General features: G+C 37.7%; 1 protein-coding gene across 11 annotated transcripts in view; it reads left to right on the forward strand.

Annotated features, from left to right (window-relative positions):
- The window catches only part of ZNF385D (zinc finger protein 385D), a 439,008-nt gene that overhangs the window by 294,087 nt on the left and 131,798 nt on the right, over positions 1–13,123 (forward strand). For all 11 annotated transcript variants that reach the window (XM_087771557.1, XM_087771526.1, XM_087771537.1 and 8 more), the window contains one exon: positions 6,267–6,409. In XM_087771557.1, coding sequence (XP_087627683.1) covers positions 6,267–6,409 — 143 coding nt within the window. The remainder of the gene's footprint in view (positions 1–6,266; positions 6,410–13,123) is intronic.

A 13,123-nucleotide genomic window follows, 5' to 3' on the forward strand; every position in this document is an offset into this window, starting at 1 on the left:
AAAAACCCTTACAAGCAACTGAGTTCTAACACTATATAAATGGTCAGAAAATAGATTTTATGAGCAATAAATTCTCAACAGGTGTCACGTTATTTGTTCACACATAACCTCCTTTCAGTCCATACGGAATAATATGTAGCCTATTAAAACTAAATATTTAAAATTAAAAGTGTATCCGCTTATGCACATAAAAGGTACAGGTTGCATGTTAGCTAACTTTTCTGTATGGTGAGTTCATATTTTAGTCACTTGAGTAGTATAATAGCTACTAATAAGTGGTTTGATGATTAGGTGAAGCCGATTTTGCCATGTCAGGTTAGATCGCTGGTACTACTTATTATGGAACTGAACTTACCTTTAAAGTGACAATCCAGCAGTTTTTAAGAAAAGTATCTGTTGCAAAAATGAAGACTATCATACAGTGATAAAAGGGAGTACCCTCGTGACTATAGGTCATGACAAATTACATTAAGCTAATTCCTAAAAGCCAAATCTACAAATCATGTCGTGTTATCTCTGTTATATCCCAGAGCAGGTTATTCTTTTGTCTTTGGATGTCTTTAAATTTCCCATTTTATCAGATTCTCTGAAGACCTAAATGTGATATCTAATATTTTAGATAAAGTTCATTATTCATCATGGCTAGCCTACTGATCTTAATTGCTTATGCCTTTATTGTCTTTTTGAAGAAAATCCTTTCAAATATACCTTTTCTTTGGCCCATGGGAAAACTAAATTCGTAATGATTTAAAAGTTCTAGCTGATACTGAGTTATCTAAATGTAAGTTACTTAGCATTTATAAGACAGAACATGAGCTCCCCATGTATCCTTCCACTTTTATTCTTTAAAATAGCCTGAGTTAGTTTTCTTGAAAATTTTCCAGGAAAAAAAATCCTCTTTTGGCTCAGGCTCTCTAGGATGTATTGTAGTGCTTACTGGGTGTGAACTGTCAGATATTAGGATCCTGTATAAAAATATTAATGATACTTTTTGAAGTTACCTTTTTAAGTTACCTAGAAGCTAACTTTTAAGTTGGAAACCAGTGGTGCATTCCCAGCTACTCCACTGAGTCATACCAGCTGAAAGGTTCTCTGAGCTTCTGCCAAGGTAGAATGTGAGTATTGTTTTGACCTCAAATAAGCTATCATGGAAATATTGGGAGAGGTGTGAGATGGGGTGGAAAACTTGGGAATATCGATATCTTGGAGAAACCTAATTATGATAACTGAAAACAAACTCAGACTCCAGGATGGAAGGGAAATTGAACATTAGTTTAGGGTGTCTCTGATGTATTGAAAATGGCTGTACACGTGGCCAGAAGGAAAGAATTGCAAAGTAATGAAGGAATGAAAATGGAATTCTGCAGAGATTTGCTTTTTCACTCTGTGTTTATGGTGGTAATAGCGATGGAAGAACTGCAAAAGATTTAGATTAATGGGGTATTAGTTTAGAGTTCCTGCCCAGTTTACATACCTCCAAGTTCCAAATGCATTGCAAAAAATTATCTGCATTATTTGGTCTGCAAAATTTGGGCTGGATATTTCCTTAGGAGAAGCTATTTGATAATAGATCTGGTGATTCTTTTTCTGGAAACTAAACCTGCAGTTGAGTTTAAAGGATTGGGAAAGAGCATGCATGAGGAAAGGCTATGCAGGGGAAGATGTAGCATATCTTGCTCTGTAGCCAAGTCACAAAATATAGCAATATGTGGTTGCCAAATTGTTGAGCTGTTTGTTAGGGGACCTGAGGGACAGAGATCTTGACCAGATCTTGATCCAGAAACATTAAGGAAAGTTGTTTTTTATTATCCTGTATATAAAAAAAACCCTGCTTTGTCATGTCTGTTTACTCTATTTTCTTTTGTTTCCTTTGTGTTCCTTGTGCTTCTCTTAATCCAGATTTTAGGGGCAGTACTTACAGCTGTTTATACTCTTTACCTAGCAGTGATCTAAGGGATATTTCAGGTGAACTGGGCACAAAAATTTGCATGGGAGACTTTCTTATCAGAAAACGCTATTTCATTGAAAGCAAAAATTTCCTTCACAAGGTGTTAATTTTTTGTAAAGAATTGTGACAAAAATATCTTTAGGATAAGGTCAAAACTTTAGCATTTTTAAAGAAATCTCGTTTCTTCTTTTTGGAATGACTTCTCATTTTAAAATCTGTTTTCAATTCCAGAGTGAAACATGGTCTCTGAAGTCAAAACTGGGGGGAAAAAAACAGTATTTATTCACATTCCAACTCAAACCAAATAAAATGTGACAATTCCTTATGAAATGGACAGCTTGAGGCTGGACCTGCAGGAATCATGTCTTCATCTGAATGTTTCTGTTGTCTTCCCTTGGTTCTGCGTACAGGCAAGAAAGTTGTTGTAGTGATGAAGTTCATATCACCAGTGGTTTCTGAAGAACTGCTTGAGTAGGCTATGCCACAAAGAGCATGAACTTCATGTTGCCCACGTGGCTTTATACCACATGCACTGTCTGTGCTCAGAGCATAATGCTGTATGGCAAAACAGATTACCTAGTGGTAGGGCAAAAACGTCTAGTCCCAATGGGACATGCAAAAGTGCATCTATGTGTAAAAATGCACAGTTTGATTGACATTGAGGGAGTTCTCAAAAACTGTCTCAATGAGATACAGGAAGTTGCAAAGGTTTGTGGCAAGCTTTTCTTCAAACTTGTTTGCTCACGCTTACCTTGGATGTATTGCCACTGCCTCTGGCCAAGAGCTTATCTTGCCTGTGTTTTAAATTGCCTGAAAATTGAAGAAACAAATGATTACTTCAATCTTGGTTAAAATGCTGAGATATAATTAAGCTTCTAAGTTGTATTATTCCTGTACTTCCTACAAAGAAAATTAAGGTAAAAACATTGACAAGAGTTTCACAAATGTCTGGAACATACATCTCCCATTTAGGATCTGAATGGGCTGGAAAGACTCTTCCTCTTTAGAAAGACTATAACATCGCTAACTTGTAACACTGCAATTAGTAAATACCTAGTATCCTCCTATTTTAAGAAATTGTAGCACTCTTAAAATGTAACTTTAGACCTGTACTGCCCTACGTTTTGGGGGGACTGTTACCTCTCTTAAGTCAGACCATGCATGCACTTAGTTTTTGGCAAGGTTGTCTATGTGAGTTTCAGGTAATAATACAGAGCATCGAGCGCAGGCTGTGTACAAAGCCTGTCAGTGGTGTGGGATGTTATCCTAGCTTTATTGGTCAAAGTGGAACTCCAAACCTTGCCGGCAGGAAGTCTGTAAAAAGGCTGACGTTGAGCCTTCATTGTGTGTTGATCAGCAGTGTTGCATCTGCACAGGGAAAGCTATGGAGGTCTTTCTGTAGAAGCTTATCATACAGAACACCGAAACAGTCATAAGCAATTTTATGGTTCCTCACCTTGGTCCAGTGTTCAGTAACACTGGATAACTAAAATGACCTATGTCTCACTATAGTCATTTTCTAAGCATGCTGTTGTCACACATAGCACCACTTATTTACAAAGTAAATTCTGCTTTATGAGTTTTAGTGCACCTCTCTTTCTTTACCTTCAGTTTGGCTTTCGGTTCTCATGTCTTCCTTCTGTCATCATTTCTGCCCTTGATATTGCCTTCTTTACAATAAGTATTTATCTACATGTGCTCTTCAAGAACTCTTCCCAGTGGGCTTCTACCCCTCTCCATCCCTCTGCTAACGGATTCAATGAGAAATAGTTAACATTGACATTCCCAAATGTTGTCCAAAGGTTTTTCAGTTAAGCTGAGTCACAAAAATGGTTGCCGTTGCTTCAGGTTTTCTGTTGCTGATTCTAGACTACAACTCTGAACATGTTAAATGGAAAGAGAAGCTAATTTTTGCAGCCATAAACATTAGAGAATTTATTTCAAGCAAAAGCTCAAATTTCATGATACCTATCACATGTTCCATCATTAAGGGACATGTCTGACACTATTGCAAAAACAGAGAGCAGCTGTGCTCCTGAACATACTCATTTTCTGTGCCACTGTAGCCAGGACTGTGGTAGATTTTAAACTCTGTTCCAGAGGCTCTGGGTCCCAGCCAAGGTCCTGCAGAGCTGGCTGAATTTTTCCATTTAAAGCGTGTTCTCGTCCCCAGATGACTTTGTGCAGCACTGGCTGGCAGCGGCAGGTGCGTAAGTGCCTAGTCATGCCACAGGGAAGGATCACAGAATAGAAATATTTCATCCTTCGTGGCATGGTATCCTAGAAGAGTATGGAATAGCAATGCCGTTGCTCTAGGTAATCTGAACCTGCGAGGCTCTCCTCCATAGCACTGAGATAATACACGCGATGAGCTGGGTCCCCAAGCACAGGTGATATTTCTCAGTCCAGTTTGTATTTGCATCTATGAGTTGTAGGATGTTTAATCAGCTTCAGATTCTTTGCTATTACCAGGCAAATGCTCACCTTGGCATTTCTGTGTGATTCTGTACAGTCTCAGGTGAAACCTGGAGACTTCTTATTAAGGTTTTTATTCGTAGGAGTGACTTCTTCCCTTCATGATCTGTAAAAGCTTTATGTCAGAAAAAATAAGTATTTCCAGCATCTAAAAAAATATCTTTATGGGTCTTTCCTATTCAGAGGGGGTAAGATCGGCATGTTCAACACTACCTTGTTGTCTTTCTGACCTGTTAAATTTATTTTTATACTGTTTCTGTAATAAATCCATGGGAATGTAGCAATTGCCATACTAATGGCAATCATTAAATACTTGATGTTTCTGTGCTGGTGAGCTATGGAAAGCAGAGCTTATCAAGCAGAGCTTGGTACACTCTTACATAGAGGTAAATGTACAAATTACTCCAAAAATGGCAGTTACTCCAGGGCAAAAACTAGCATGAGATTGGAGTGAACCCTAATCCAATACCTTTAGTTTACTAGTAGGTAATGTTTTCCTTTCAATGATTCTTAGTGAAATGCTTCACAGAGGAGCTGAAAGTTGGCAAAAAAACACTCTTTGAAAATTTGGCTCCAGCTGATTTTATCCCTAGAAGCAGAACTGTGGATGATCTGGTACAACTGGTTAATTAAATCCTGTGCTGTTAGCCCTCGATTAGAAGCATTAAATGGCAAACCTTGTTAGCAGATTTGCTGGCCAAATATGGAGAGATTCTGTATATCATTCTGAGTACTTTATATTTGGGCTCTTAAAGAATGTATGCAGCTTGTCTAATGAAGTGTCTGTATGTACGAAAGGAAAAAAAGAAACAGATTTTGGATCTCTTCCTCAGTTGGTCTGTCTGCCTGTGTCTCTGTTCAATGAGTGGGGTAAAACTCCCCTTACATTTTTTTTATGTTTTTTTGGCCTCTTACCAGCAGGTTTTTACAGTCTGTTGCCTGCCTCTCCGATTAGAAGAACACTGGCATATTTTAACAGTTTCCTAGGATCCAAATAGTCTTTAATTAACATGGAATTGATGTTTTGGAGTGCAACCAAAACATGGGAGACATTGGAAGCAGAGAACGGGCTTGGATCCTTCCAGCTTTTAGCTGGCTGTGGCAAGGGGCGAACAAATTAGTAAAATAGGGTCCACTGCAAACAGGTAGTGACTTATTGGTATGCAAGGGGATTTCTTCATTTGCATTATGTTCCCACAGAACTGGTGGTTGGTAGCGTTAGCTGGGGGGAGCTTTCTGCTGTACAGAGTCTGAATCAGCTCCACCCCTTGCAAGAGCAGAAAGTATTCCTCGGTACCTTCCCATAAACAGAATTTCGGTGGCTGCTGAAATTGTTCTTAATTTAGATTTGTGTTGATCAGCTGTTGAGACAGCAAGGTATGTTGTGTTTGCAAGGTTTAGGTTGACTCTGAAGCTGTAAGCTCCATGAGTGAGCATTTAATTAAAAAATCAAAAGTCTGAAAATGACATGACTTAGAGGGTTGAGCAATAGGGTTGGGATGAAACACTGAAATTATAGCAGAATGAGACTAGCTGAAGTTCTAAAGGGAAGTCAGACATATGCTGAACTATTGTTCCAGGTAATCCAGGGAGAGAAATGGTTTATTATCTAATTTTAAATAATGATAGACTGATACCTGAAGCAATTTCTGGCAGAGAATTATAATCAACAGTCACTGAGTCAGCTATGCTCTTTTTCAGTAATGTAGTAATTTGTGGACAAATAAAAATGTATTTGTTTAATGCAATATTGGCTTTTTATTGTTGCTTTTTTATGTCAGCTTTTTTTTTTCTCCTTAATCATAGTACTTGCTGAATGCCTTCTGTCTCCTTCTACACACAGGTGGTACATGCCAGAGCCCTGCTCTTCCAGCCTTAGTGCGTCCTCCTGCTCCACCTTTGCAGCCGTCACTGGATATTAAACCATTTCTTCCATTTCCTCTGGACACTGCCGCAGCAGTCAATCTCTTCCCCAACTTCAATGCAGTAAGTACACTCCTAACAGTTCCTGTCCACTTCAGTGAGCCACAGTTTCCACGGAAGACTCAAGAGGGCACAAAGTAGAATTTTATGTACTCAATTAAACCTGGAATATCCTCTCCCTTACTAAGGGCCAAATAGCTCTTTCAGACACACGGGTAGGTTGTAAATTAAAGCCTAGCTGAATGTTAGCCAGAAGTAATGTAGAAGGAAAAAATGATATGATCCCAAGTGACATGCAATAAAGTTGCAGGCCATATTCAGTCACAGGGCTTCTGAGTTTCCCACTCTAATTTAAGATGTGCAGAGTTTCACTAACCTACGGTTCGCTGCAACTCTGAGAGAATGAAATTCTCAGAGTGATGGTGTTCTACATCCCATCTCCAACAGGCTTCCTGAGAAATACTTAAAAATTACAGATTGGAGGGGATACAAGAGATAAAACTGTCGAGGCAATTAAAGTAAGAATGAGAACAGCATTAGCTGGTATATGAGCTATTCACTGGCAAACAGTGTATTTTTTTCAGGTTAGATGTGTTGTTTCTCACGCCCTAGGTTAAAACAAGGTTAGATTTCTCTTTAATAATTTTTTTTACTTAGTCATACTATCTACAATTACAGAAATCTTATTCCTCCTTAAGTATTGTCATTATTTTACTGACATGTCATGAATGTTTCAATTTTCCTGTTTCTAAGATATTTAATGCTCTAAAAGAAAAAAAATTCTAAATTGGTTTTATGTTAATTTTGACTTTATAGAATTATGCCTCTTTTTAATTTTAATGTACTCTGGGAAGTTCTTTTCCTTATTTACATATACTAGATATAGAAAAAAAAATTAAGAATGTGTGTGCTTACCTACTTTGAGAGACACAGAAGGGTGGAATTTCCCATGCCAAAACAATACTAATTAGCATGCAAAAATCTTAATTACAATAATTAAGAGTAGTAAAAGAATGCGCCCATTCTAGAAGCAATTTGTAGTAATCAATAGCAAATTTCCATAATTAAATGTTCATTTATTTACCTTTTATGGATATTCATTTTACTTTAGAGTAATTAACATAAACTAATTGTCAAAAATATTTATATATGCAGTCTTAAATTCATGCAATTCACAGCATTAACAGAGATCAGAGAAGCTATAAGCTGCAAGTCTTAAAATGCTCAGAAACAATGTCAAAGAATTATTATTATAATGAAACTTTGTAATAGATATTGCAAAGAAACTTTTTCAAATTTTAAAAGGTATATAGGTATGCAGCAAAGTTTTAAAAAGTGCTACTTTTAACCAAGTTACTGATAACTAATAATGAAATGGATAAACCATTAGACTTGTTTACTATGCTTTAGGGTTTTTTTTACCCGTTTTGCTTTGTGATCACTGTTTGTATTCAATCTAACAGGCCAGCTGAATTTTTAGAAATTGTCTATTAGAACTTCTGTTTTTTTCAGGATTTTCCATAGTTCAGAGTCTTCAGATTGTTTTGCAAATTGTTGAACTTTGCATAATTCAAATGCAATTTTGATGATGAATTTTAATAAATAATTGTTAATCTTGTGGTGTTCCATGAATTTGCAGTTTCTTTTTTCTTATAAAGACTGGTTTTATACTGTAATTATCTTGGGGAAGAGGCTGGGGAAGATATGCTCATATTAATTTGGAAGTAAGAAAGTAAAAATTAACTCCTGTCAAAACCCTGTTATTCCCGAACATCATCTTATTAGTACATTGTTTGGTATAAGCACTGTAGCTTTTAAAATTTGAAAAAGTTTCTTTACAGACTCCTTGTCTCTTCAGTTTTTCAGTAAACTGAGCCTAGGTTTCAAGAGTGAGACTAGCAGCCCTTTTTAACAGCACTCTGAAGTTCGTTCCCATGCAGAGTACTTCTTCCTGTGATGCGTGGCCATCTGCCAAGTCCACCTTTGCAGAATATGTCAGTCCCAAGTGTAAGGATGCTGTCATCAGAGCTGCTGTCACCTGCCTTGCTACTCATAGTCTTTCCCTTGCAACGTGACCTTTGCCTTCTAATCATGTGTGCTGACATGCGGCATCATCCTCAGTGTTCCCATTTTCATTCTGAACAGTACATTATTGAATGCTGCTCTGTTTAGCTCATATGCCAGTGATGGTTAATTGCATCCTCCAAACATGTAGGCTAGCTGAGAAGTTCTGCATATTTCCAGAAATTCTTTCCAAGCTGACGAATCTTTTGGGGACACATCAGCTGCTGCTGAGCATTATCAGCCTAAGGAGAAGGTAACGCACAAGTCATATTAGACTTTAAACAGAATGCTGACAAGGGCTTTAAGTATGTGAATGTGGGACAGAAAACAAGTGTTTAACCAAAAAAAGATCTGTGTAAATATGCATGCTCATGAATGATTGTAGCTGTTGATAATGCTTGATATTCATTGACTTCACTGACAATCCTACGCAGTGCCAGTGGAGAAGCATTTATGTTCTGTGGCTAAGCCAAGGTCAAGCAGGTAGTCATTAAAAGAACACCTGAACTGGATGTTCTCTCTCGCGTTGTCAATAAATTAGCTTTACCCTTGATTGAGATGTCAAAGTCATAGATTGTGTCTTAGGAAATGGATTTCTAAAGACCTCTTGACCCTTGCACAATTCGACAGGAACTAATGAGTTTGGCAGCATGTCTCGGCTACTTCCCAAGAGGCTAGAAAGAAGTCCAGATTTTTGGTCACTTACTGGCCACTTTTCAACAGTCTTCACTTGAGAAGATCATGATCAAGGAGAAACTTGAGTAAAAATTCAGTCATGTTTCAGAGAAAAAAGTGGTCTCTGGTTATGGCAATCCTAATTCAACTTGAGAGTTTGGTTGTGATAGGCATAGGCCTGAGTTAATCAGCCTAAGTTTCTTTGCAAAAGATAAAGCAGAAAAATGAGCAATTTCTCCAGTTTTTTAAGTGGAGAAAAATGCACAAACGTAGGTTGCAATCACCCTTTATGTCTACTTTGGCATGAGGTGAAGTGAACCCTGAAAGTTCCCATTCATCTCTGCTGACTATAATGAGGGACTGGCTCAGCTGCATCTACATTTAATTAGATGAATTCCACATTATGGGACAGATCATAAGCTATTCACAGCTGATATATTAAATTCCACTCAGAAATCAGGTGACAGAAGTGCTGATATTGTATTGTATGCTTACAGAGGAATACTTCCATTTATCAAGCAGTTATGCTTCTAATTTTATCTAAAGACAATCTTAAGGGAATTTGAGGATTCAGATGAACTGGACAGAACTATTAGGAGACGTGAAAGCAAAAGTAACTTACCAATGGAGAATCTCAGGCACATACACAAGAACTGACAAAACCAAATACTGATCTTTAGTATCACAAATAATAATAGTAAGGTGCTGTATTTTATAATATTTTTTCACTCTATTTCAGTTTATTACAAACATAAGATTACTTTCTTTGTTACTGATGTTTTGCTCTAAAGCTAGCTCAGGTTTTGCTGGCCGCCTCTGAAGAAAACATTCAGCACTGATTTCTACAAAGGCAAAAGCTTTTATCGGAGCAGAGAATAGAAGAGAGAACACGGGATATGCAAACCTTTATCAGTAATATCTTTGGACACTGAGGAGAGGGAGAAGTAAAAAGTGAGTAACCTGAGAAATGCAAGGAAGATAACAAGTAAACCTTTGAACCATTCAGTTTCAGGAGGAACATTTTCTATTTATACAAGAAAGCGTAAAGCAAACATACCAATTAACAGTCTGGTTAGCTGAACATTTGTAGGTGCTGTGCTCTTAATTGTGAAGCAAATGGGTACCCTCAAGTCATATGAAAAAAGAAATTTTAACACCACAGCTGTTTAAACTGAAAACAGCCCACTGGTTCAGACCCTGAAGAATCACAAGTTCATTGCAAGTTTATCTGATATAAGAAGATGAATCAAGTGTATGGGATTTAAATAGCTAAATTTTATGAATGAAAGAAACTAGGACTACAAACAATGCTTATGTAGCTTTTTAAAATATGATTTGAAGATTGACAGAGGAATAGAAAAATAATTATCTATTCTGAAAAATGTTTGAGATCATTTAGCGAACATTTGGTATACTTCTGCGTTTTCATCTACAGAATGAGAAGCTTTAAGTCTGTCTAGTTCTCTAAGAACTAGTTCTTAGAGACACAAAGCTTTAGTAGCAGTTGTATTGACCAGCGTGAGCTGGTCAGTGAGTACATGTGAATGTGCATATGTGGTGTTTCTGTTCATGAGCCAATGGTTGGTTGCAAAGAAATTTCACAAAGCATCAAAGTCCAGAAGTTAATTAACTTGTAGGAAAATATTTATGAGAGTCCCTGGAATAAGAGGAAATGCTTCGTTTTGCTAGATATCAGTGTCAGCCCTAAGTGACCCTCCCACAGAAAAAAACTCAGGTCTTTTTTGTAGTCTCCAAAGCCTATCATTCTCAAAGTACAGATGCATCAGAAACCAGGTTTTGCTTATTTCTGAAGCTCTCAGAATTATATATTTCAGCTGCCTGAGAGACAGAATTTAAAGTTTACAAATCCAGGACATTTGCCATTATGAGGTGGAAAATCAGACAATGCATTGCACTCCTTGTTTGTTTATTCTTTGAAGGATATACTGACCATTTTCCTGAAAAATTTCTAAAAAATATTATATCACGCTTTTTAGACTGTAGTTTGAGCATAATCTGTAGTGGAAGAGGTCCATGATGTAGAAGATCTGAGTAAATGCTTGTAAGCAGAAATAGGGATGTTGCTTGAAAAGCTCCATCATCACTCCAAATTAAAGCCTGATCTCCCCATGTTGCCAGTGGAAAGTTTCCCAAAGAAGCATCCTTTGGAAAGAAACATGATTACAGTTTTGACTAGAAACGTATGACTTGGAAGAGCACTGGCAATGTCAGAACTGTACTAAACATGGATGGAAAATGAACTATTACTCTACAGATGTCTCTTTCCCATCATCCATTGGTAGTAATCCTTGTTCAGTCCCCTGATTTCTCCTCTTTGCTTGTTCTATGCCAATAGCCCCAGATGCAATATTAAGAGCTTCATGTTTCACCTTCCCCTGGTAGAGGTTTGCCATATGGGAAAGGAGGAGGAGGTAACAGCAGCCGTTGCCCATAGATTAGGGCTCCAGTGGCAGCTTGGGTTAGGGTGCCAATGTAGTGCTCCTTGCTTCCTGAAAACCAGCCTGTGCAACATTCTAGCAGCTTCCAGAGCAGCAAAAAGGCTGCACTCTAATTTATAGAGGTGAAGCTTGTGTTTGTAGGTATCGGTAGCAGGCAATTATGGCTGGCTTGTTTCACTGGGACCTACTTTTCTCCCTGCTCTGGTATTGCTGTCAGGCTCTGCCTAGCCTGCTGATAACCACTGTGTTAGCTCATACAGGGCGTAGCTTCATGGTTGCTTGGGAAATGCAGTCTTGTCCTGTAGTGGCCAGACAACTGATAGAAATGGACAATGTAGAAAACCTGCTTGCTGACAAGTGTTTGTGGGAAGGGTTATGCCAGGAAATGTGGAGAAAACCTGTCAAAAAGCTGCCAGAAGACATTTTAAAAATCTTTTCCTTAGGCTCTTGTCCTGGATAGTTTTTTTTTTATCTAGAAGAGAGATATGTGCTGCAGAAATGATGTGCCAATTTTCTGGATGTTATGAATAAGATGTAGTTTTTGATAGTGAAGAGTGGAGGAGGAATCTGAAATACATGTTAGTTTTTCTAAACATTCGCAGCCTGAAATTTACAAAATAAACCCAGGTTTTTTGTACGTCTCTACATAATGGTTTTGTTTTATGTTTTCTGACTTAATTGAGCAGAGGAGCATAACGAGACTATTTTTCCTCATCATATAAAATCCTTTAAAGTTCAGTTGTGATGACATGCTGTCAGAATGCTTTGTTTCCAGAAGAGCATAGTCGGGGACAACACAATGGCCTCAGTTTTATGTGAATCAAAATGGAATACTGCCTATATAGAAGAACTTGGCAGTAAAAATATAGTCTCTGCTGATTTTTTAATGTTATTTCCATGAGAAGGACCTTTATAAGGTGGAGAACTGTACTGCAACAAATTGTTAATTTGTTAGACAAACGGAGGGATTATTGCTTCTGGGGATATTCCTTGCATGGCTGCTCATTTACAGGTGTCTAGAAACAGGGGGTTTGGCTTGCTGTTTTCCTTTCCATAGCACTGCAATTGATCTGTAAGATAGCTATACTCTTCTTTATGGTCTATATCGCTGTTTAGCTGAATATTTTTCAAAATAGGGCAGATTGCAAAAATAATGTTTGGCTTCAGGAATATATAATAACATTTTCAACACTGGCCAGGACATTTAATTAAGAAGTCTGCAGGGGAAGAAGAGGGATTAGGGAATGAGCAAACACAAGAAAATCCTGGCAATTCAGATGTTTTTATTTGGTGCTTGCAAAACAGGAATGAATCAACATCAGTATGAAATATTCAATTATTTGAATTGGCCAGATTTATTTGCTGGATGTCTAAATCCTTAATCTACACCCTGGGCTCTGTTTTGAAATAACAGTAAAGCTCTGATTCTCTGATGCAGAGGAAATGTTCACAGCCCAGGAGATATGGTAAAACTAAGCTCTTTGTCTTTTTCCAGTTTTGAGTCAGTTTAGGGTGGATCCAGATCTCCAGGAATACTCTTTCTGCCTGTTCTTGTGTATGGTCTATGCTCTGTGTCATG

Source organism: Nipponia nippon, unplaced genomic scaffold (assembly GCF_047370975.1).
Source record: "Nipponia nippon isolate SJK-2023a ecotype South Korea unplaced genomic scaffold, ASM4737097v1 scaffold_1, whole genome shotgun sequence".
In the NCBI taxonomy this organism is placed as follows: Eukaryota; Metazoa; Chordata; class Aves; order Pelecaniformes; family Threskiornithidae; genus Nipponia; species Nipponia nippon.